Source organism: Bombus impatiens, unplaced genomic scaffold (assembly GCF_000188095.3).
Source record: "Bombus impatiens unplaced genomic scaffold, BIMP_2.2 scf_0418, whole genome shotgun sequence".
NCBI classification, from domain to species: Eukaryota; Metazoa; Arthropoda; class Insecta; order Hymenoptera; family Apidae; genus Bombus; species Bombus impatiens.
The window spans coordinates 3,561,390-3,588,905 of record NT_176837.1 but is presented as its reverse complement, the minus strand read 5'-3'; the positions used below and the strand labels follow the sequence as shown (position 1 = coordinate 3,588,905).

The window sequence follows — 27,516 nt, the reverse complement described above, 5'->3', positions numbered from 1 at the left end:
TAGACTTCCAAAACTTTGATTTAGGTGGGAAACTTTGTTCCTGTAATGTATTGGATGAAAAGTCGACACACTGGGAATCTCATCGGTAGTTTCAGACAATTCTTCACAAACATTCCTTGTTTATCACGTAATTAATTATTTAATTAATTGATTTATTGTAATCACGTTCTCATTTCGACAAGAACAAAAAGGCTTTCGATGCGCGAAGAAAATGTGGCATTAAGGCGAATCATTTAAACAATGAGCAAATCTAAATTTCAATTTGTAATGTGCACAGAAAAATTATATTGACTCTACTTATATTTTAGTTCTACGAATCTACCAATTACTACGGAAATGGCAGAAATGCCAATTGTTGTATAAAATGGAATCTTTTAAGTTTTTCGAATGAATTTTAATCAACTATTTTCGTCAAAAATGTTCAAAGAATTAGAAATTCAATATCGTAGTCGTTTCGTCGGAGCTCGGTTATCATTTTACAAGGGAATAAAGTTAACGATAACAGTGTATCGGGGTGTTACCTATAAGAAAAAAGACTAACTCCAATAAATGAAAGGCTTGTGCTTTTACATCGGTTTTTAATTGGATGTAGCCTTTGCCACCTAAATTAAAGCGTTTCTTTTGTTCGATTCAAAACCCCGAGCTTCGTGTAACTTTACACAAATAGAAAACTATAGACGATCTTTTAGTACGTGTTACAATCCATAATAGCGTTCATTGGTTCATAAAGTCCATAAGAATGATTGAAATCAATAATTTCTGTGAAAATATTTGTAATCATTTTTTGAGAGTGCAGTGATTCGTGTTGCAAAAAATTTCTAAAAATTCAGGACTATTTTTTAGTAAGATCGTTTGGATTTAATTAAAATTTTCGATTTTACCGAGTTTAATTTGTTTCTAACATAAGATACTCGCGGCAAAAGAGAAATAACGGAATAATACAGAAATAGATGAAATTTTATCGGTTTTATTCGTTTTTACAGTTTCGCAGTAAAGCTTCAAGTTCACGAAGACTCAGTAATCGAAGTCCACTAATTAATTCTGTTTAAAGTAGAATTCACTGCAGTGTATAGAATCTGCCCTGTAGCATAAATTATCGTGTCATCTCGTTAGTGGTGTATCTTTACTCATCCCGATCGTGATAAAACACAGCCTTACAGCCTCCAAAATATATAGGTGACCGACTGTTGCCAGTATTTTTTTATAATTATTTGTATTTCTGAATACATATCTGGTTTGCTAATATCATATTTCATTTTTATTTTCAATGTTAAACTTGTATCATAATTTCCGTCTTTTGTTAAATTTTAAGGCAAGAAATGTCTAACTTTACTTCATAGACTTTCGCGTAACGAGCCATCAACAAAGACTTTTGATACCGTTAGAATCTCGTTACAAAACTTTCGCTCCTCTAATACTTTACCGATCGATCTTCGATGTCAGATTTCGTTATTAAAATATAAGCATCAGAAGAAACTTTGTTAGTAGAATTACTTTCTATTATAAGGTATCAAGTAATATTCCATCTTTCATGTGATTTTATTGTGACGTAGGTACTATCTGTATCGCGAATATCGAATTTACATAATATAATTAATATTTGAACAAAGCATAAATGAGTTTCAGTAATTTTCAATACTTCTTCGACGTACTGTAATACGCGTTAAATTCAAACCAGTAACAGCTTGTCACCATCTGCTTTCCCATCATGGAACTTCAATGCAAGAGTTTTTAATCTAATTTCACCATCTCCTTGCGCAACAATTTGATCGCGAAAACTCGTGTCTTTTAATATAGCCTCAGTCTGAATCCGATAAGAAACTTTACTTTTATTTACTTATATTAAAAATAAGCTAAAGCCATTTAAAATAAGTTTGATAATAGAACTACTTCATAATGTAAAATACCAAGTAATACCTGATTTCATTTTGAAACTCGTAGCAAACATTTTCTCACCATAGCCTTTCCCTCTGCCTTTTTATACACATCGTAGTAATATTATAAATCAGGAATTTTACAAGTCACGTATTACAAGTTATCGTATCGCAAGTATCCACGAAGTATCGAATTACGACAAACTGATCTGAATCCTCTGCTTATAAGAAAAATTTCCTATCTCACTTGCACGATTCTCCATGGAACTAGCTATCGATAGAATTTTCGTTTATTAATAACAGCGCGTCGTAAAATTTCGTATCTTCCGATATTCACTCGACCGATTTTCCACAACAGATAAGCGGTCTAGATCTGTTGTACTATAGAAGGCAGCCGATATACAGCGACATGTCGAGCAATCTCGTTACTTCAATTGATGCTGAGAAATATAACCGTCACGTACGTGGTCGATAATCGAATCTCTCAGCCGTTTTTGCTACTCTTGCTACACCGGCGGCGAGATAGAAAAATCTTGATCTACTGCGACACTGCAAAATCGTGATTCGATCGTGTAAAAGTCTAAACTCATTAGCGGGACAAACGAAGAAAGAGTACGGAGGGAAAAGAAATGTAAGAAACAGGTAAATATTTCTCAAAGAAAATATCAGAATCAATCGATAGAACTAGCTTCGCGCTAGCTGGAATTGCGAATCCTTAACGATTTTCATTGGATCAAATATTTGAATAATTCCTACTCGGCGAACGATTCATCTGTTTATCAATGGAATAAGCGCGAGATAGATTCCTCGTACAATTTCCTTGCTTTGTTAATACTACAGCCGGAGTGTCTCATAGAAGGAATTTTCGTGATAATTTTACGATACGATCATGAAGATTCTTCTTGATGTATCCAAGGTTCATTAAAATCGTTGTCCTTATACATGGTAGAAAATAGAAGGTGGTCGAGCTTGTTGAAAACTTTTGCGCGCTATTGAATCGTATTCGTATCCTTTGTGTTCCAATTTATTCTTAGAATCTCTACTTACTACACGTCATAGTTATGCTTCGTTTAAAAAGTCTCGCATTCGCACGGTATTGGAGTGGTCAGTGTCGGGACTTCGTACGTTGCCTGTCGATCAAAATAGTATAGGAAGAAAGTTCTACCGCAAAGAGAGAAAGGAAAGAGATTATAAAAGTTTGTAGTTTAAGATTGTCACTTATACCTCGTATATATTTGCTATGAATTATAGTTGGTTATAAAACGCAAAAAATTATTACTATGTTAATCGTTAATTATCATGTATCGTAATGAAATTATATTAAATTAAAATTATTGGAATGTTATTACGTTATTAAATTATCACAGTTGATTTAAATAAGTTAGAATGTATTATATTTTTTATTGAAACACATTTTAAAATATATTTTATCAATTGCCCTTATGCATTTATATCAAATATCCAGCTGCGTGTCATTTTCAGCTATTTGGTGATACGATTGTTACCGTGAATTGTGCCCGTATAATTTGATTATAGTCGGGTCAATTAATCGAATAATTAATTCAGCGGTGAAATTCATCATTTGTTTGTAGAGCACATGTCGTAATCAAGTCTATGAACCCAATCCAAACGTCAGTTATTTGTCACATTGAATCAAGTTAATTACTGGTTGATAAACAGTATGCCTATTAAAATAATATAATAGTAATATCAAAGTTCAAAGGTTAAACGATACGATATACTATAACAAAACCATGTTGAATATACTCGTATTCTTTATACCGTAATTTAAAATCTCGTAATGGTTCCGAGAGAACTTTTTCATAATGTTATTTATCACTTTTATAACAACTACGATGCACGTGGACCAAGACGATATTCAAATTAAACGAATATACGCCGAAGAGAACAAAATTACAGTTTTAGTATCATTACTATTTATTAGAAATTTAATCATCCGTTTCACTTAAAGTTAACTTGAAAAATTAGAGCTTGTGGAATTCATAACAAATCAATACCATTTATTTATACCAAATTCAAATAATAGGGATAGAAAGCAACGGAATTTACAATTATAATTAATTTTCAAGAAATATCGTCTTTTCATATTAAATAGTAATGGTAAATGTCGCAAACTCCATAGACGCACCATGATTGTCACTTCTTTTGTGATAACATTCCAACGGCGAGACGTAACACTGTCGCAAATACGGTTGCTCGAAGGCTGAACACGAAACAGCGTTTTATTTCCATCTTACGACTATTAGTTGAAAATTAAAGTCACACGTGTTATATTTTCGATAACGAAAATCTTTGTTCCTTAAAAGAATAAAGATTTAAACGTAGCAGCGTGGCGAATAAGGGCTATAAATATTATCGCTTCGTGAAATGTTGGTCTCCAGTATCGTCGATATGATATTATCATATGATTTAGGTAGTTTCTTCTAATGAGAAGTAGTTTCTCTTATATTCTAGCTATTACAGGTTCTTTTTATTACAGAACGTCGTAGATGGTAAACGACGGGTACCAGTGTATAAAATGAGAGAATAGTTAAGTATTTTATAGCTTTTTACAATGGGAAACTATTGCTAAGCACAACCGTTGCGTGTTAAAGAAAAAAGTAATTTTTCTCGAAGGTTATGAAAATCTTTTATTAAATACATAGAACCTTATATTTTCATCTTATGTTCTTTTGAATAATTGACATATTCTTGAAGGTTATACATACTACATCGATCGCCTCTCAGTATTACGCTTGGCGTAATAGAATAAACATCATTTTCTGACTGGAAATTCACAATTGAAATACATTCTTTAGTTAATAACTTCTGATAATTTATTAATTTTGAATCTCACGGAGGAATATGTTTCTTCTGAATCTATCGAGCAACGAGAAACACTTAAATTGGATGTTAAATTCTATCTATAGGATCTAGAAATAAATCTCTTGTACTTTTTGAGTCACTAAGAATGTACCTAGCGTGACTGAAATTTCGAACATCTAAATCCGCTACATGCAAATAATTTTAATTTCGCCGATCTCTATTCTTCTATCGATCTTTATTTCTATCAATCGTTTATCTTTTGATTCCACCTATTAATCGCTTATTAATATTCTCAACAATGAAGCATCAGACGAGAGTCACAATCGAAGCCACGACGAAGCACTTATTAGAACCAAACTGATCAGTTTCGATCCTATTGAGAGGCAAACGTTCTTTTGTACTTCGAAGCATCCATTCATCGTGTCGATCGATCAGCCCGAAATCCCTAGGCTCGTTTGCCCAGAAATTCGCTCTTCCCTCGCGTTACAAAATTCAGGCCGCATAAGCCGTACCGAGCTGCCAATGTGGCGAGATAGAGATGTCGCATGATCGACGATAGAATTTGTCATCAATGGAATGTCATTCTGGCTATTAACGTATCGCGCGAAACAATCAGAACTGACAAATTTTTTCAGAAATCAATCGAAACGTTTTACCAGCGATCGTTTGCTTGAATCGATTACACGACGAATGTTCTAGAAATACGCGATGGTATAGAAAAGGATCGAGGATGGAAAAGCGTGACGCGTTTGTAACTGTTTGAGGAATTGTTGTCCGTTGTCCCGTAAAATTGACTAGGAGTTTTGCTAAAAGCCAATTGCAACGAACGAACGGTCAATGGTCGAGTAATCAGTGAGCTATGAGAAGAATCAAACATAAAACTGGTTGCCGGGATTTGATGGAAACGAAAATTACTGCTACAATCCTGACGTCTATTTACTGACATTTTTAGAATATTGATAGGATGTGATAGGATCGCAAATCAAAGTAGCCAGATCGTCAAATCGAAATAGATTTGGAAATTTTTAAGCGCGGTTAGATCAAACGAGCGAATGGTCATTCTTTTTCTAATTAAAGGCAACATTAAAATGTAAATTAAAATAAAAAGTTCTTTCGTCGTTTAGCGATTGCTCGCTCAATCGAAACTCGAACATCCGAACACTCCAAGAATGTTGGAAAAATAGTTGATATGAAAAATTTAAAAATTATTAATCAGGTGTATGTAGATATAAATTGGAATATAATATCGCATAGAAAGTTTCTGTTTTAAAAACGAAGTTCCCCATAGTATGCTGTTCGCTATGAAGTCAGACTTCAGGGTAATAAGGAGACAGCAAGTGTCGAAGATTTCTGAATTTTCGATCGTTGACATAATTTTTCAGATTTTTTTACGAAGCGTAACGCTAATTGTAATCGGTTGAAGCACTCTTAACGTTACGATATCTTCCACTTGAGTTGAACGACTCATTAAAAATTCAGGAATTCATTAAAATTATCTACGTATTATTGATTAACGTACTGTGATATTTCGTTGAAAGAAGAAAGAGAAGAAGGTCTTGACGTCTTCGTTGCGTATCCACAAAAGAAACCAGCGTTACTATATTCTACATTTTCGAATTCAAATATAATTAATCCCTGCTGCGAGTGTATCTTACAAACTCGATCTTAATTTATTAATTCCTGTTCCTATCGTACCGAAATGTGTCATAATCATTTCCCAATATCGCATCGTTACGTAAATCACCTTAGAACTGGAAATGTTCCCAAAAGTAAGCAGCCTATAATCAATTTCGATCGTATTTACCGCCTCGAGCATCAAACGCGATACTTAAACTGGATCTGCGCTTGACGAATGAGCAGAGACGAACATTAACGAGCAACCGCAAACTGCATTGCCAGCAGCAGCGCAAGCGAACATTAATAAACACGATCCTGTCGCTTGACGGTACAATAGTACACATCGTCAACAATAATCTAGAATGTGAATAATCTAGATGTCATTGTCAGATAAATATGAACAAATATAATATAACATTTTGTAAAAATTCGATCTATCGTGGTTGTCAAAATGGTCAAAGTAAACATATGTATAAAATTCGCGTGGCAGTGGAACGCGTTAATGGTCCTTACTTTCTATTTAAGTATCTTAGGTGAACGATACCAGTCGAAGACTAATATCGTCTTGTTCGTTCGTGTTCCTTCACGTTTGTTTGCGTCTGTTCGCGTTTATTCGTCAGCTGCAAATCCTTAGCGTTAAATCGATTCCTGAAAGCGACGCTCGGCGTGTATCTATCGAGTTCAGCACAAGTCGGCAATATCCTGGAAATGTCCAGGTGAGACCAACGAGAGTCTTCCACGAAGCAAGGACCAATGCTCTAGGCTCACAGGAAGGCGGTCGAGCACGGCGTACGCCGTCCTGCAGCCAAGCGAGGACGAGCTCATCACCGAGCACTGCCTTGAATCGGAGGACATGGCATTGAAAACGCCGGGCAGCGAGACCGAGGACACCGAGGACAACGGCACGCAGATGGACGAGGCCAGCTCTTCGCCTAGTCGTCGTTTCACATTCCTCAGACGTTTCCGGTCGCCGAGATTCGGCGAGGCACACCACAAGAGGGTGCCCACGCCGATGAAAAGGAAATATCGCCGGAAGAAGAGCAAAGATGACATTATCAATAGTGATATGAACGCCACGGAGGTTGAGCCACCTAGCTTGAACCAAGCTGGTGTGCCCGATCCGTATTACCCGATCTATCTGCCCATCGACCAGGCCTTTAAAGCCAAGTACGTGTTCCATCATAAAAAGGGCAAGACTTTCCAGGAAAGACTGTACGTGTTTCTGGAACATCCTGGCGGGTGGATCTGCTTCATCTACCATTTCACTGTGTGAGTACTTTTGATGCAGTTTTTACGAGAGAGGTTCTATATCGGTTAGATGTTGCGATGGTTAACATCGATGATCGTAACAACGAACGGAACATCGTATCAGGTTGTTGTGTAATGGATGTCGTTTCTCAACGAGATCTTGTTTCTGTCCTTTCCCTTTAAATTACATTTTTCTGTTGCACCAGCTCGTTGAGGTCATTAACAACCACGTTAATTTACATAAAGATAAAGGTAAACATACATGTTAGATCAGATTAAATGATAAATATTAATATGTTGTTAGAATTGTATTACTTGAGCGTGAATTTGCAATTCAAGTAGAATGCTCTCTAATTTCATTAAATAGTCTTATTTTAGAACTTGCTCTAAAGTAAATTACATCTATTTATATCGTTTTTCTCGATGTTTCATGGCGCAACAATCTAACATGCGGGTAAACGTGAGATTACAATGTTCGTTATTCGATCTTTGATTGAGGGGATTCTTCGACTGAGATTGAATTTTACTGAGATTGAAATTTACGTATGTTTAGAGTGGCTCGTAAAATTTCTTACACTTTCGTACATCTTATCTTTAAGCTGTTTAAATAAGAATATATTTATCGTTGAAAATCCAATCAACATCTTTTATTTAATCGAATTTCTATTAAAATTATCACGGAATATCGTATGTGATTTCTCTGCGGGCAGAATGAATAGCGATAAATCGATATATGTTAATATCTATCTGATTAGAGTAGTTACATTTCGTCAGGATTAATATTCAAAACTGACATTTTGCCCGATGTACCATACGTGAAATTGATTCGTCGTATGCTAATGTTCCAGGATCAGTATTAGAGAGATTTCCCTTTCTGAACGTACTGCTCGAGGAATTAGTGACGTATCGACAGGTTCGTTACTCTGGTATTCAGTACTGAGATCTCTCTTCATGTTGCGTCAACCATTGGCAATCGTGATTGTTTATTTCTTTGACAATATTTAAAGAATCACTTTGACAACTTAACGAAATTAATACGTGACACGAGTTGGCCAATAAATAAAGAGAGAGTTAGAGAAATTGTTAAAGAAATTTCACTATACTGTTAATGATTCGAAGCTTATATTTTTATTAGATATCAGAAAACAGACGAGGAAAAACAATTGTCTAACGTTAGCTTTTTCTCGAAGAATACTATAAACCAAGGAACATGTACTAAATGATTGTACAATTTATAAAAGAATGTTAATTATTATTTTATTAAATGATAATTCACTTCTGTAAATAAATATGTCGTCTCTTCTGACTTGGAGGAATACGATGATCGTAACAATATGTTGGAGTTTAATTGATCGATATTTAAATATTAAGTCATAGGAATGACGTATATATATTTTCGTACTTTCTGCATGCTTTAATCAATAGCCCCATTCATTTCCTCTCAAGGATCATCCACCATTTTCTATACCTTTGCAATCCTGCATTCTGTTCTCGAAGACAAATATTTCTCCGTTCTATATAGGAAGCAACGTCAGCTATTCGAAATAGAAACGGTTCGATTCAACAAGTGAATCGAAATTCTTTTGTATCGTCTTTGCGTCGCCTCTGTTATATTATATAGACGTCGAAGCTTGTTTGACGGTGATCCTTCGGTCTCCGTGCGCGTTTCTCATTGTACGTCGATTCTGTCGGCTCGTTCCACTTGACAAAACACGCTCGAGGTGTTTCTCGATCACTCGTGGGAATTCCCGATGGGAAAAGATGCTGCGTAAAATATGCACTCTCGTTTTTCCATTTTATGCGACGCGTGAATATGACTTCTTTTTTATTGCGAACAATATCGCGTGTTTAAAGCCAAATACTGCCATACGCTAGTTTCACAGCAATAATATTACGATATCGTGGAATTTCAGGACGTACAGAATGTACGTGATGTGAAAAAGTATGTAAAATATGCAAAATAAAATAGTCGTCGTAATGTTATGAAAATATGAATTTGCACAAACATCAGCAGTTTATTAATCACGTTCTTGATTGTTCGTAAGGAAAAGATATAATAATGAATTATTATGACGTAAGAAAGATAGAAATTACTTCAACAAAATTGATTCATATAGGCAATACGTTGTATAGCTATGTAACTTGATAAACGTGACAACATAACTTTTAAGTCACGCGGGGTTACAAAGTGTTACAAAGGCTTAACGTAATGAGAGTTTTAAATTATTAGCTACTTTTATTTATCGTCTATCATTACTTGTTAGTCGAGCAGCAGCAGTAGCAGTAAACTAGGTTTTAAAGTTTAGAGCTACTACTCGAATAAAGTTCCTTCTTTCTTTACGATCTGCAATCGAGAAATAGAGGATTGGTATAATATTACGGGAGAAAAAGGAGAATGTAAAGAGACAAACATTCGTAATTGTCAAAACACTGATATTCCAAGTAAATGCGTATTGGTTTTGTAGGAGAGTAATATCGATTATTTGTATTATTTATACCAAAATAAGTTTCCAACGGTTTATACATCTGCGTTTACGATCAATTTTTTCCATCTTCATAAAATTAATCGTAAGAAGTATATTAAACGTAAGAAGCGTAAACGGTTTTCTCGACTGTCAGAAGCACCTGCAATATTTTTTCTGCCAACCCCTTAACGCACACAGGGTTTTTATGATCCGCTATGATTTATTAATGGAAACTCATTTACAATAAAATGAAGCAATCACGAAAATATATCAAGTATTATCAATTACTTTTACGACGTAGAAAACGATTATTATCGTATTATAATATCAATTAATCATGTAAAATATAATCCTATTCGAGATTAATAAATATCGTGCAAAATATTTCCTCTGGCAGAAACTTCGTTGCCATCGCGTAACGACAAGAGCGGACGTAAAAGGAAAGGAAAACAAAAATACACACGCATTAACGCAAACAGTCCCATTTCTCAACGCTCAAATCGTGAAATCGTAAAAACGTTATCACCGTCGCTCGATACCCTATGAAGTATTCTTACCCTGGATGATGCCGCGTTTCGCGAGGCGAGCGTTGCAAATAAACGCCATCGTAAAAGCTGACTAAAAGGAATGGCCAAACTGCCGATGGTTGAAAGTACTCCGCTACCCTGAAGTTTCTCTATCGTTCCTGACCGCCGTTTTATTCCCGTTTGCTTCTCTGGCCTCGTGTACAGTAAAAATCCATCTTTGATCCGCCCACGTTCTCAATCACCTGCATAAGTATCAAAATACTTTTGGTCCTCATGCATTATTCAGCGTTTTGCCGTTTTTCATTCTCCCTCTTTGTTTTTCCCTGCGGACCTCCTTTTTTCCAAAGTTGCTGCCAAGTACCGCAGTCCTTTAAATAATTCATTACGAAAACAAAGTATACGTCATGATGGTACGTGTGGCATCGAAGTCTATTGATCGCACGAACGCAACCACGTTCACGTTTCCTTCTTTTTTTTTATTTTTCCTCTTTCTCGTTTTTTTATCGCGTACCACGAGACCGGCATCGAACGGTTGTTCTTATCGTTTCTCGTTAATTTCCTGTTGCAGCGAAACGATTCTCCTCGGCGCTTTTTAATGAGCTTGCGTTCGTGTCACTTTCCCTCGTTGTTCCATTCTTTTGTTTCTATCCACCTGCGCTTCCTTTTTCTTTTGATCGATCCTCGCTTCGTTTCCTCTCTCTCTCTCTCCTTATTTTTCTCGGTTTGCGTGTGCGAAAGATTTGACCGGATCTGTGTTGATTTCGCGATAATACACTACACTATCGTACTTTTCACGATGCGAAACGGCACGATCGGAAATTATCACGGAAGCGTGTTTCATTTTGCTCTCCACGCATCCACTGTCACTCTTCGAACGCGCCATTCATTTCCGCAAGCGTGAATCCGTTTTTCGTTCGGCGCGAACATCGTTCTAACCGCATAATTTATCTGGTTTCCCCGTGTATTGTTGTTTAGATACTTTTTATCATAATTGCAAGCTTCGCGAAACATCAATACCGATTTCGGTTACAAGTTCGCTCGGCGGATGTTCCAAGTGGTTCAATCGAACCGATTTCCTCGTAAAGTTCAACATCACATACCGAACTCTTGGACGACGCGTTAGAAATTAATAATTGTTACATTTTTTTAATTATTTAATTTGTACTTTACAATTTGTCCAGCTGGACATTTGGTAAATTTTTCTAACTTGCTAAATAACATGTGGATGACTACCCCCAGCGGGATACCATGAATACCATAATTGATAAATTTCACGCATTCATGACTCATTTGAGCGGGCGCGTGATTCATTTTATTTTATCATTAGCTCATATGCATCCGTCTTCTTGGCACGAGAATTATGAATGTTTTCAGAAGTCAATAGAAAGATTCGTTTCAAATAGTTTCATTTGGCTACACGTGTAAACTGATTTCATTCATGAAACTATTCTGTGAAAGTTGGAGGGTAGTATAAAGGAAAGGAAGTAACAGAAAGTTGTAGAAACTAGAATTGCAGGTAGAAAAGAAATAAATTCCGAGTTCTTCCATCTTCTGAAATACTACTATTGTACATTACCATTCCAATAATTAAATTGTCACGAAAATTAAGTGTCACGAGAATAAATACTTAATATTTGAGAAAAATGTGGAAAATTGGGATTTCAGGTCGTACAATACGAAATTTCATGAGACCACAGGCCTAATCTGTTTCTTATCCGTGATCATGGTCTCCTTGTCCAGAAGAAAAATTATGGTTCAATGATATTAATCGAAGTGCAACTAGCTGTACAGATATTTATCATTTTGTCGTGAAAACTATTACAGGACTATTTGTCTTATATCGGTTGAATTGTTTGCCGAATGTTTCAGCACGAGTTATAAATCGTTTCACACTTCGCAATGATCGTCGACCGAGCTCAGACGGTTCTTTTTTCTGTTCGAGACATCAATTAATCGAGCTAATGGTTGCGACGATCATTTGTCGCAAACGATAAAGAAGATTTAATTTCTATTTGCTTCGTACAATTTTACATAATAGAAATCCGAAGTAACAGCTTAATCATACACTGCTATAGTTAATTGTATCCTGTAGAATATGCAAAATGGAAATAAATATTATATTCGTGGTGATAGTCATCGCGTTGCGTGTTGCCTATAAGAAATTTTCCAGTTCAGAATACTTAACATTCAAGAGATTTGAATTCCGTATAGACCGCTAGTTAAACATGATAGTAGATATAATAGTTGATACAGTGATATTAAAAAATGGCTTGTAGCTTTAGATTGAAAATTATTTGCTTTAATTTATTTGGTAATAGTCAGTACGAAGAAGAATTAACGGCGTGATTTTAATTACTTTAGCTGAATGGACGGCGAAAATATATTAGTGATAAATTATTTTCTACCGTGCAATATTTCATTGAGTTGAATAATTTGTTGGTCATCAGACGCATAAGGAATACGTTGCATAATTTCTCTACATTTTCAGTATTAAGCACTGAGAGTCCTAGGTTTATAAATTATATAATGAATTTTCAGGATGTTACGTTATTTGAATTGTTTCATGGTTTCACGTTGAAACAACTAAGAGGGAAATTTATTTTAAGGAGTAAAGAGGCAGTGGAAGTTAAAAAATTAATACGTAAAAATATGTAATACCCTTCGATTAGCACAGAAACTCCTCTTTCCTGGTTAACAGAGTAGAGTCAATCTAAGAGAAATCTGTTAAATTAATACGTTTGAAGCATGCAATAATGAAATTAATAATTATTTATAGCTTCCACGTGATTCTATTTAATAAATTTCACGACTTATATCTCTTGTTTTAAAATGAATTATCTTACCTAGAATTGTTACGACCTCCAACGTGATCATTGTTCCAAGTTTCTTATTAGCGAATTATATAATTCATTCATTTTGAAATAATTAGAACGCTCGTAGTACGACACTTGATGGTACGACTGTCCACGAATCTCAGTAAACATCGTAAATTATATTCTCATTACAATATACAGTAGCTATCATAAATTCCATTACCAGCAGTGCAAATATTTTTAATCATAATCTGTTTTCCAACGTTAACAGAAACTTTATTTGCAATATCTATTTGTCTTATCCCAACGAATACTTGTCACTGGTTGCACCATTGTTACACACGCACGTTTTCCTACAATCGATGCGAAATTGGAGACGAATATTCATCGTTCCTTCGTCGAACAAAGGAAATTGACTCGCATTGTGTGGCTCGCGTATAATCGAGAGTGTCTTCAGGGGATGCATGAAACGATGGTTTTAATAGTTTCTTAGTAAAACGATTTTAATTCTGCCGTAGACATCGTGTCGTTTTCCTTAACAAATTTTTTGATATTAAAAGAAAGGAAATTTCCAACGTAATTAGAAGAAATGTACATTAACAGTATATTATAGTTCTTTATATTTTTATCAAAATTCGGATTGCAGCAGCAAAAGAAAATTATAATTCTGCGTCTAGACTCAGCTTGGTACATTTGCTGCATATTTTTATACATTTACTTCTCCAATATTTCAAGGCAGCGAGCTTTTTCGTTCATTTCGTAAAACTGGCTCGTTGCAGTGGCGAAATTTTTAAAAAGGCCGATGTAACATGGATAATATTCGTAATACTCGTAAAGTTGTACCTTAAATTTCCGCATCATACGTATGTTGTAAGCTTTACTATGTCTCCGACAAGTTTTCAAATTTCCAATTGAATATGAGTTGAATTCGAGTTGAAACGAATTCTTAATATTCCAAGACTTTCGAAAAGTGTAAGAATAAAATTGATACGTGTGAAATTGTCGGATATGTATCTATTTAAACAAATCAGATGATACAGTGTATGCAGGTTATTTCCTACGAAGATATGCAAAAGAATTAAGAATCGACAGATTTCTAATCGAACAATTTTACAGAGAGTATATCCAAGTTATTGCATTAATATGTTCGCTATGAGTTGTTAATAATTCGATATTCAGAAAACATAAAGCCAATATTTCTGACCTGTTTGGACCCACGGGATCCAATTATGGGGAACAGCGAGTAATTCCAATATAGAAATTGTCCAACGATTCCAATAAGAAACTCTAAGATCCTTAATAGATGCACCTTGGTATGTTACCAACGAAACAATACATGGCGACCTTAAGATACCCACAGTTAAAGAAGAAATATCCAAATTCAGTAACAGATATAATATAGGAGTTAACAACCACCAAAACACATTAGTTACCCAATTACTTCCGCATGAGAGTATGGGAACCGGGAGAGGACTCGACCGAGCAGGCGGCCCCAAACGACCTAGGAACCGCCGAGGAGGACGCGTGGGACCAGTGGCGATCCCAGCTGATCAACGAGGGAGGCGAACATTGAGGGCGGAGGCGGTTCTGCCAAACTGGGAGACATGGAGAAGCCGCCGCGGCCTCCCGCTCACCTACAGGATGACCCAGGTGCTCACGGGACACGGCGTGTCCGGCGAGTACCTGAGGAAAATCGGTCGGGAGACGACGAACATCTGTTACCACTGCGGGGAGGGCAGGGACACAGCGCAGCACACGCTGGAGCTTTGTCCGGCGTGGGAGCTGTCCCGCTATACCCATAGGCGAAAGATTAATCTCCTTGGCGATTACAGAAACGATGTTGAGCTGGCCACAGAAATACGAGGCTGTCCGCCTCTTCTGCGAGCGAGTTATGTTCGCAAAGGAGCGAGCAGAAAGGGAGAGAAAGAAAAACTCTCACCCTTGTAGGATAAGACGATGGAAGGGGATGGCAGCCAGGCGGCCTAGAGCCGCTTCATCGCCGTCCCAACGGACCACGACTAGAAGGGGGGATTGCTAACGTCAAATTAAACAGACAGAGAATTATTAGGACTGGCTCGAACAAGAGGACACGGGAAAGGGGTGCAACAGAAGATAATTCATAAGAGGTTCCTGGAGCACTTCTGGAGCACTCCTGTCATACGCGTAGGATGGTCATCGTGGAGTTTCAGTTGGTAGGAGTCCGACACTACTCTGCTGTTACCGATTATTAGCAGCAACGGAGTGTCCATGAGGATTTCTCCACGTGCAAAAAAAAGAAAAGTTACCCAATTACTTGACACTAGGATCAGATTTGCAGACTAAAAAGACAATACCCTTCAGATTTAAGCATTAGATTCAGCTAGAATCACGCATACACTTCACGTATATTAGCATTTTTCAAGGTACAAAATATCAAGAAATTTCCTGTTTAACCAATTTTAAGAAGATACTTCATATATCCATTAGACAAAAAATCGTGATTTCTTGCGACCTTTTTCGCTGCAGTACCACTAACGATAATCTCTCATGGTCGGAGAAGAAACATCGTCGTTTAATAAATAGGAACGACCCTAACGTTTCGGCCTACTTTGTCGCCGCATAAATAGCAGCATTACTTATTAGGTGCAATGCATAGGCTAGCTATTTGCGTGCCGCTTGTTATTTTTAGCCCGGAAATCATGCTTGACGATACATGCGCGCGATCTTTCTGTGTTGAGCGTGGCATGAATTTTCTCGTATTTCAATCTTTTACACGAGCATCGTTAAATTTTTTAACGGTCGGTCGCCTGCGCTCGTAAAATAGAAAAATATATTCGCTCGGCAAACGAATCGATCCGCGTCCAACATCTCGAGTTCCGCTCGAAAATTTTTCGGAAAGTCGAAATAAATTAAGTGTCATATTCGCCTAAACGTTGATCTTGTCAGAGATTTACGATTGCAATGGAAAGAATGGACGAAGAAGATAATTTGGTAGGTGATATGTGAAAGAAAGGTAGTGTGATATTGTTAATTGGTATTTTTTTTAATATAATACACGCATGGAATATACAGAATAGTTACGGAATCGAGAAAATGTTTTTTCGAACGTTGAGAATTATTAGCTCGAAGAAATGATCCGACAAATCTTTTAGATTTTAATTTAGAACAAATAAACGATGTACTGTGTATATCGAGAAGATTATAATTTTTTCAATTAATCGCGATTGTGATTGGTATTGGAAGCTTTTCGAGAGTCTTCGTATATTTCTGTTTAAGAGAATGTAATATGTTTATGATCCACTAAGGAGATTATCATCGATATCGAAATACGGAGATAATATGATTGAAATTACAATTTGATACATGTATTTATAAATTTCATGGATATATTCTGTTTGCGTGCGGACATACAATTCAGATGTTGGTCGCCCGTATTTATTGTACTTGATATGAATTCAATGATTGTTTGATATCGTACATAGTTGATGTTTGTTTGAAGTCTTCTACGCACCGTTCGTTTACAGCATAATATTTTTACACTTTTTGTTATTAATTATATTAAATTGTATTGGGAGCGTGTTAAGCGTATAATTACTTTCTATCTGTACGAATACATTTTAAATCTCTATTTATAATTCTGCTTATTTATAAATGCTTGTCGAAATATAAATTTTTTTTTCAAAAATTAGGAAGATTAGGAAGTGTACCGTATGAAACATTTTCTTACGAAACACTTGATTTACTGGAAAATTGGCTCGTAACCTATGCGAAATAAGTATGCATTCGTGTCAACTTCTAGCATAATAAATCTTATACGTCTGGATAGGTATTATTATTGATCTTTCTACACCACTCTGTCGCATTCATAAGCAAACTATACTTTACGATGTATTGCATTAATGAAATCGAGGACTTGAATATTAATAACTAACCAGAAGTCTTTCCGCGAAATAGATTCAAATTATGTTAAGAACAACAATTATTTAAATATCAACATCATACGTCGATGTATGTAGAAATATTTAAGTAGAGTCAATGTCTATTTTGCTTGCTATATTATTTTACACTTGTCTTTCTACCTAATTTCTAATACCTAAACCATGATTGTTTTACAAAGTTAATCATAACGATACCCAGCTAAGTGATAATAGCGGTTATACAAGTGATTTTAATCGCAAAATTTCGTCCTACCCGTCAATCCCCAGGATAAACGTCGATAACACTAGAATACCATTGTGATTTGGATTGCGGTTAACTACGAGAGAAACAATCAATGAATGGATCGCGCTTGTATATGAGTAACACTCGAACGCAGTTTAACCGATATTCCGAAATTAATTCGACGAATATGATTCAACCGGTCCGATGTAACTGGTTACGATTTACACGATGCTTTCTCACTATGCTTAACCACGCGTCCAATTTTTCCCATTGATTCTTCTAACTATACACGGAATGTTGCAATTAGTAGGAAATATTGATTCGTCTAGAATCAATAATTCAGTTTACAAAGGGAAATTACAGATTTCAATCAAATCCTTTTAGAGGGATTGCTTTGCAACGATAATTCCTATAAAAAGTTACGTCTATTCAAACGAATTATAGCATTCGTAAATAATATTGTTTGAAAAGATGGTGTTAAATATTACACATTTTGGATCTGGATTGTGTTACAATCGAAAAAAAATGATCGTAAATAGCAATAGTAACCCATAATGTTTGTCACTGTATTCTTTTTTATGGTTCTTTTTTATGTGGTTAAAGTTGCTGAGATTCGTTCACGTTCTTAGCGTGACACGTGCATAGTTCCGAATTTTCGAAACTTGAGATAAAAACTGGGGAAGTGAACGTCAAAAGAGGGTAAACAATCGTAAATCCTCTTTGGTGATACAGAAACAAGAGGAACGTCGTTCGTGACACGTTGCTCGCAGACCACTTGATAGAGCTGGTCGACCAACAAGGGATAAATTCTCGAGCACTCCTCGACTATCCTCCACGATGAAGAGCCTATCGACGTCGACCACGTCGTGAACACACTAACTGTATGGGCTGTTCCGCGATATACGATGAAAGAAAACATTTCAACCATGTAAAATAAAATATTATTTTACCGATTTTTACATTTTAAAGCTAAAACTCAACTTTATGATAATTAAATGTAAAGAAACGAAATAGAGCATAGAACTAAAAGTACACAGTCCTTTTATACCTTCCTTATACTTTATATACATTATAACGACACTTAATATTTTTAATATATTTTATATTTTCAAAGGTATATTTTAATATATCTATTTCTATCGAACTGGTCGCACGATCGGTTTTTGAATAAAAGTTATCTTATCCCCGATTGAATGCAAACAATAGTGAATTTACTACGGACAATAATAAACAGAATAACTTTTGGATATCGATTTAGAAAAGATTTATATATCTTTTTTTATTTTAAATATAAACAAGAACACGAACTTAATTAAAGCTTCATCATCAAAGACCGTAAGAGATTAGAAGTTTCACTTCGTTCGTAATACAAAATCAATTTTCACGTTATTATCCGAAAGCACGAAATTCTTTATTTCCAGCCACCACTTCCTGAGATTCAAACTAGCGAGATCTGTTTCATTTAAACGTTGTTATTAATTCATCGTGTGTACAAGCGAAACGAGAAAACAGTGACGATAATCAACGGCTGGGGGTACATACGGCCAGAGATGCGAATTGAAATGCGGCCGACATCTCCACGGGCAGATAGCGTTTCCCATTCGACGTTTACGATGGAATAAACGCCGAGATGATTTCGCGGGTATTACGGTAGGAAATCCGAAGGCTTTGGTAAACGTTGCGGTGGATTCATCCGCTTGTGCAAGTAATTTATTAGCAAGCGATAGCTCGTTAAGTAACGACGAACGGCGCGTTAACGAAGTCGGCTCGCTTTGGAACACGCTTTAAGATGGCGTGTCGGCCGACTATAATTTCGATCTTACACACCCCTTAGGCTACCTTCGCTTTGCGGGTCACCTTCATCGACCTACTATGATAATTGTCCACGTTCGGCTCCCTTTTTTTCATTTCTACGGTGTTATACGGCGCCGTGTTCTTTTTTTTCTATTGTACTTCAATAGCGTATCGTTGAAAGTTGCAGGGTTTATTATTTGGTAGAAAATTGCGGAGAATTTAGAGGATTTTGTACGAGGTTGTTGCAGGTGAAATAATAGATTACGTTACTTTTTCGTGAATGAATAATTTACAATCTCTCATTGTACATTCATCACTTTTATTAATCCTTTCAATACTTTTTACATCGGTCGAAACAAATCGGCTTTAACGAGTTTTTCTCTAGTTGGCATACCTTATGTGTATGGCATGGAAACTATTCGTTAATAGAACATAACAAAAGCTTTGTAAAAATACGTTGATGACTGAACTGACGAAGTGACAATGTTCTTCTGTAATTTCACATTAAACTTTAAATAAAAAAGAGACAAAATTTATGGAATAACTGAATAAGACGTTGTTGTGCAGAATCGACGATTAAACTTATTATGTTCTTCTGAAATATCAAATTTTTTGTAAAAAAGAAACATGTATTACGAACAGTTTTATAGAACGTTGTCGCATAGGGTTGTTATGGAAAATTCTTCGAAATTTCATAAGCTTGGAAAATTTATCAACGTCGTAAAGTTTGCAAACTTCGAATTCGTTCTCCGCTCACGACATTCCCATCTAACCGTCGTCGCATTCTCCTCACCGGAGAATCTTAAACCAACGTCGACAGTAAGTCGCTACGATAAGGTCGACGGTGATACGCGAGATTAGCCTTAAATCGAATCAAAGTAGTCCGGCCAAGTTGTGAAATTTCGAGGTATCTGCATTTCCAACTGTTAAATATCGCCCTACATATCGTGCTCGTGCATATTCTATCGCGTTTGCTTCGTTTGTTATTCCGCATCGCTTCGTAGATTGTCTTCGCGTGCTGATACGAACCACCGACATAAATTAAATTGCTTTGGAGTTCATTCGAGCCTGTGTATAATCACGGAAAAATTTGTTGAGTCGCTTTGGAAATTTTCATCGTTTGCGTGACACAGGGAATACAAAGTGAATTTCTTGGAAATATCGCGAGATCGATCCGCTACCTGTGTTACATCAAATGCTTGCTTGTACATAGAAGTTCAATTTTAGGAAACTTCTGTAACTGACTTTTGTAACCAACTGAAATTCGATGAAATCTGAGAAAAAGAAAATCACGATGAATGATAGGTCGTCGTGTAACGCGCGTTTAGCGCTGGTTCCAGTTGAATGGGAGGCTGTTTAGTGGTTTACTTAACAACGGTACAAGATTCAAGTAAGTCACGTAAGTTTGCTTCAGAGATAGAGAGATATAATGGAACATCTAATCGAATTGCGAAGCTGCAACTTGACGTGATCTGTCCGTGAAATTCTCAAAAAAAAAGATTGTTTTCTGTAATAAGTTCGCGAGAAGATGAAGATGGAATTCACAGAGAAGGAAATTCGTGCAATCCAATCCAGAAAAAGACGATGGATCTTGAGGTCTCGAAATCGCGAAATCTATGTATGTATCAATGTGTAGAAAAGCGATTTGCGCAACCTAAAAATTGTATTCTCATCGACACGTTTAATAAATATTTTTCTGGCCATCTGAAAATGTCCGAACACGCGAAACGACGATTCTGGTTGCGCGAATCGATTTAATAATGTGTGCATTCGTGACCTAAACGAGTATAATTCAGCCAGTAATTTATCACTGCATTGCAATTACGGTCCTCATTGTTCCTTTCAAATCTCTACGGATTCAATTATTCGTACTGAGCATGTATTTCAACCGTAAGTATACGGTGTCTCGTTTCAATTTGACCACCTTAACTATCTCACTCATTTTTGATGATGGGAAAAAACATGAAAGAAAAATATTATACGAGATGTTTTTCTGTACATTTTTCTAAGAGAAACATAGGAAAAGAAAATTTTTTTTTTATTTGGTAGATTTTTTACAATCAATTCTTATTAAGAATTATAAGTAAATTATTTTGGCGTGGTACTGTAACTTGCATTATAAGAGTTTATAGTATATTTGATTCTAGTTGAATCTGATGCTTAGATCTAAAGGGTAATGTCTTTTTAGTCTGCGAAACTGATCCGTCGTGTCAAGTAATTGGGTAACTAATGGGTTTTGGTGGTTGTTAACTCCTATATTATATCTGTTACTGAATTTGGATATTTCTTCTTTAACTGTGGCTATCTTAAGATCGCGATGTATTGTTTCGTTGGTAACATACCAAGGCGCATCTATTAAGGATCTTAGATATTTCGATTGGAATCGTTGGAGAATTTCTATATTGGAATTACTCGTTGTTCCCCATAGTTGGATCCCATAGGCCCAAACAGGTTTTAATATGGCTTTATATAGCATTATTTTACCTTGCATGTTTAAGTTGAAGCGTTTGCCAATGAGCCAGTAGAATATTTTTAGTTTGGATTTCTGTTGTTAGGAAAAGAAGATGATAAAAGAATCGTCTGAAAGTTTCAAATAAATTTTTCGAAGATATTGCGGTAAAGTAATCACACGAGACGGGCATATCGTGAGTCGAAAGGATCACGTGCCGTTGAGTTAATTACTATAATTTAGAGAAGAGAAGCTAGTTCGGATAGTGTGGCTATCTTGAGGTCGTATAACCTATACTACAAGCCTTATACATATATTTAACTAACTTTGGGAGTCGATTAATTACGCGATTAGTAAGTTGAGTACAAGATTACTACAAGATACGAAAAGATAGTCGATTTTTGAAAGAACAGGGTTAGGAAATCTTAGTGATAGTTTTATTTAGTTAATTAATTTTTGACAACCTGCAATTTTTTCTTTAATCTCATAATAGTGTAGCGCCACATGAGTCAACGGAACATTTGAATCGGGAGAGACTCATATTATTGTGTCTTGGAATACCAACGTTATTTACGTTTGCAAGGTCTTAAAGTAAACGAACTTCGGACAAAATATTATTGCCGTTATTTGTAATCGTCAACCGGAGTTTACAATTGAACTTTTTATAATAACACCTGTCGATACAAATAAACGAACGTGCTCTCTAGGACAGTCGTATAGTCGAATAGTTAGTCGAATAGCGAACGGTTAGAGAGTTGAATAGTAGTACCCACAGTTAAAGAAGAAATATTCAAATTCAGTAACAGATATAATATAAAAGTTAATAACCACCATAACCTATTAGTTACCCAATTAATTGATACGACGGATCAAATCCGCAGACTAAAAAGACATTACCCTTTAGATTTAAGCATTAGATTCAACTAGAATCAAACATACTATAAACATTTATAATCCAAGTTACAGTACCACGCCAAAATAATTTACTTATAATTCTCAATGAGAATCGATTGTAAAAATTCTACCAAATAAAAAAAAATACACTAATTCTGTACTTGTACCTGCAGTGATTTTAATATAATTGACTATTACAATTTTACCACTCGTCTCTTTATGAAACAAACCAACAAGTTTAATATTCACCTCAATAGTACCACCTATTATTTTTCCATTTATTTAATAACGTTAGATCCATAGATTGGATATCGCTCTGTGAATATGTTTCATTTATTTGAAATATTGAATAATTGCCACCATAGGTTTAATGAATTAAGCGATCTTAGTTTATTGCACCCACTTGACCTATTAAACTAACAAATTTCGAATTTATCGGACTTATTTAATACATGCAGCAAGTTTGAGAAGTTCTGCTTACTTAATCTCAACTTAATCCCGATTGTCTTATTGTTTGAAATTCTTAACGATCAAAGATTATTTATTTCATTGCAATTGCCTGATAATCGGCTTAAATAAATATGTTTATTCCAAGAAATATTTATTCCCTACATGTTAATAAATAAATATGATATTGTATAAAGTGTGGTTTATTCTAATCAAACGAACCTTTTAAGGATGTGCAGCGACTCTCGCGACTGATTGATACGCGCAGCTTACTACTTTAGAGAGCTGTTTTCAACGACGGATTATAATATAATAGTAACTAGGTTTTTGCTAAAAATAGCATATCGTTATAAGTGTCTTTTCGCCGGAAGACCGTATGAATTGCAAAACTTGGATAAAGGTATAGCGGACGTCCCAGTTTGGCGGCTGTCTAAATGTCTCGATGATAAAACGGTTAGAATCGATACGTAATGCATGCATATGAATTGGTTCGCTTATAAATAAGTCCTTTCTTCCATGACCCGGCTGTTATTGACTGATAATGTATGCGGCGACGTAAGTAACGCGTTTGGCGTCTCATGAATTTTCAATGACAATGATTCGTGATAAAATGCAGGACGCAATTATAAATCGGGCGTATCATCTATTGTTTCATCGTTCCCAATATATCCATGTAGTAAGATGGATAGATCTTTTCCGATGCAGAAAATGAGCAGTTATAAATCATGAGGATCTTTATATAAAATTTTAAACTAACAAATTTAAGTGCTTTCGTAGTATGTGACGTCGAAGTAAAAATTTCATTCCTTGTTTCCCTGGCACAATGTTATATAATATAATAATATATTTTTATTATAATATAATAATGTCATATACGTATAACAGGAAATAAATTAAAAATTTTATGTAAGAGTTCTAGAACGAAATGTATCTGAAAGTGATAAGTATAGCAAAGTCTTTTTTTTATTATTTAATTCGAGTCTGTATAACAAAGTGGTAGCCAACGATGAACGTTTTTATTTCAATCGTTTAATTGTACGAGATAAACCTATTTAATCCTTTCGAGATCAACAAGATATTTGCGTACAAAGCTAACCGTTAGAAAAACCATTGGATTCTTATTATATTATTTTCAGATTAAGAGCGTACAAATATTTGGAACATAGAATTCTATTCAAAATAGGACTACATATTTCATCTAAAAACTGTGATTTGTTTATCTGTTTGTAAATTTGAGCGAATCGTAGCTGATACTATTACACTGTTACGTTCATTGTTGAACGAAAAATCTCCCTCGACAATGCTAAAGTCACGAATACACGAAGTCTGAAAATATCGTATCGTTTGTATCTTGCTCTTGCGATTGTAGTTGTAAAGTTGGTAGCGTAGCGATGTTAGTTTCCGTTTAAAGTTGAAATTAGCAGTAGAAATCAGATGGTCGTAATAAGTCAAACAGTAACCAGAATGTCAGAGGACGTCGAATAGCAAGTAGAACATCTCTCGGAAATTTCAACAGGAACCGTATCTCTCTAACTACTAGACTTCACTCCGCCAAACCTCATGACTTGTTAGACCTTATAAACTTTGCGTATAAACCTTGTACCGAGCAATTCTTTCTCTACATTTTCCAAACAAACTAAAAGATATTCGTAAAGATACTTCGATGATATTGTCGCAGTCCTGTGCTAAACTTTCAACGTATAAATTTTATTACATTTATTATTGGAATGGTAATTTAAGAGAGTTACCGCAATAAATAATCTTACATCAATAAATAATCTTAAAATTCATAGTATTAAACGGTTCGACAACTCGGAAGGAATCCTTTAATCAACTCATTGGTAAATAACGAGCGCAAAATAATGAAATTGTTAATCGAAATTACTTTTTTCCAGGTTCATGGTGGTATTGGTGTGCCTCATATTTAGCGTTTTGTCGACGATAGACCAGTACAGTAATTTCGCGAACGAAACCCTCTTTTGGATGGTAAGTAGCTTTCTACTATATTCATCGTCAATTTTTTACACCCATTATATAAAAATTTCTTCATAGTGCACTTGAATAGATGTTTCGAGAATTTTTACATCTGTCGCTCGTAATCATGACTATAAGTTTTAAATTAAATCAAGTTAGCTTTAAGATCAAGTTACGTCTACTCTTTAGTTCAATATAATGGCTAACCGGAAGTCTTCCAAAGCCGGAAAACATGGATAATAATAAATAAATAAAAAAAAACTATACAATCGTGATTATCATTTGATAATTATCTTAAATTGATAATGGTAGTGTTTGAAAAGTAAAATTAATCTCCTAAGATTGAAACTACAAAATTAATATACTTATTATATTAATATAAAAATACCTACGTAACATAAAGATCGGTAAGTAAATTCCTATTAGGAAATAGACTTGTAAGTTGAAAAATAATCAAAAGTTTAAATCGTTCTTCCGTGAGAATTAAAACGCTATTACTAAATGACGTTTATGTTATAAATATATTAAATAAAATATAAAAAAATAAAATGAGAAATTACCGGGAATTCGTGGGAACAAAAATTGACTTATTCTCAGTGTTACTTGCACATCAAAATTCTTCGAATGCTACGCAAAATCGTAGAAGCTTAAGCTCAATACGAGTTTCGTCTCAAACAAAACAGTAATTCGTTTGGAAAATAATTCGAGCGTAGCTTGATTAAGATAAATTGGCCTAATTAGTTATACCGGGTTTGAAAGCAGAAAGTCAGCTGGAAGTTCGTCAACATTCGAAAGGGGAAATTTTCAATGCCAAAGGGCTGAGCTGTTTCTCGCAAACAAACACTTCTGAAATCACAGAGAACGATCTCTTTATTCGATATATCTTTCAGGGAAGCGTTTAACGTTCCATCGGTATTTTAGTGCTTTTACACAATTCTCGAGGAAACAACGTACTTTTCTTTTCGTTGAAAGCGCTTGTTGTCTACGATCCTGGTGGAAGATAGTGGCAGCTCAAAGCCATCGAGCTGCTTCTCTCTCATGTCTTGTTTATTTTCTGTTCACTGCTGAATCGACTACTCGAAACTATATATTGAAAGGTGAATTCTAACGTAGTTATCGTGTACTGTCGTATTTACATTGCGAATATTTCTGCAAATTCATACTTTTATGAGTATGATAATTAAAGAGCATATTCGTGACTCTTCGGGTTTCAATCTTGGCTTTATTAGTACTTTGCGCTTCATTTTCAGGTCTACCCTGAAGAAGTGAATTTAGAATATTCGCAAAATGTCGGAACAAAGCGTAATGTACTGATAAAAACGCGACGAGAATCCAAAGTACCATAACTATGTTATCTAATCACCGTAAAAACCTAAAATCTAAAATGATCAAGAAAATTCAACATAGAAATTTATATTGCGATCTTTCTAATTGCAGGTTTCAATGTTACGCGGTACTAAAATAAAATTGCGCGTTCTAATGTGTATGCTTTAATACTAAATTTCCGTAAATCGATGTTTCGTTATAGAAGTCTGTATAGTTTGGCGTGTGTTTCACGATTAATCGTGATCAATGTGGACTTCAACCGTTAATGGTCTTCAAACTGTTTGATAAATATCGTGGAATGTCGCGATAATGAAGATCGAAGTTCTAGGCCTTCGAATTGTTCTCATTAGTAGATTCGAACTATCAGAATACCGAAGTTAATGAATCAATGGTTTGTTCAAAGATGTCGAGTAACATGAATTTTTAAGCCAAAGTTCGATAGTAATCGCCATTTGTTATGTGCTCCAATTATCAGTTAAAATAATTACGATTTGGTATTATATTTAAAAAAAAATTATTTCTTCTCAGATTCGTTTTCTTAAAAATTTATATTGCAATGTATGTAATGAATTTGTATTGACATGTATCTATTTTCTATTAAACTTCTTGCATCTTCTTTTCATTTCTTATCGCACGAAAGGACGTGGATAATTGGATCAACAGAAGTGGACGTTTAAAAAAATATTCCTCTATCTTACGCGTTTATTTGAAACGATTCGTGGAACGAGCGTAAATATCATTCAAGCTAAAAGGGTTTCTTCGTTCAGTTGAGAATAAACACAGCCAAATTGACAGAAACTTGAAAATGTTCAGATAGAAGTGCAGCGAGAACGGTATTTAACGGAATTGAGGTCGGAGGCGGGAAGGTCGATGCTGCGTTCAAATGTTAGATTAAAGAATAACGTTGATGGAATATGACTGGTGTACAATCGGAGAAAATAAATAAGTAAATAATGCCGTAAATGTTTCCAAATTAACTCTACAAAAAATACATGTCGGTTTTGCTCGTAAATATTTAATTTAATTTGAATTCTCGAATCGAACAACGCTGGAGAACGTACGTTCTCGGGCTTTCGGGCGATTCACTACGAGCTATAGTTTTTTTTTTTTTTTTTTTTGGTT

The 27,516-nt window shown here is 35.3% G+C and overlaps 1 protein-coding gene across 8 annotated transcripts in view; it reads left to right on the top strand.

Annotated features, from left to right (window-relative positions):
* The window catches only part of LOC100741745 (potassium voltage-gated channel subfamily KQT member 1), a 137,881-nt gene that overhangs the window by 75,247 nt on the left and 35,118 nt on the right, over positions 1–27,516 (top strand). For 5 of the 8 annotated variants that reach the window (XM_033321263.1, XM_033321264.1, XM_033321262.1 and 2 more), the window contains exons 2-3: positions 7,034–7,586; positions 24,990–25,080. In XM_033321263.1, coding sequence (XP_033177154.1) covers positions 7,034–7,586; positions 24,990–25,080 — 644 coding nt within the window. The remainder of the gene's footprint in view (positions 1–7,033; positions 7,587–24,989; positions 25,081–27,516) is intronic. The other 3 variants (XM_033321265.1, XM_024368308.2, XM_033321266.1) reach the window with 2 other exon arrangements.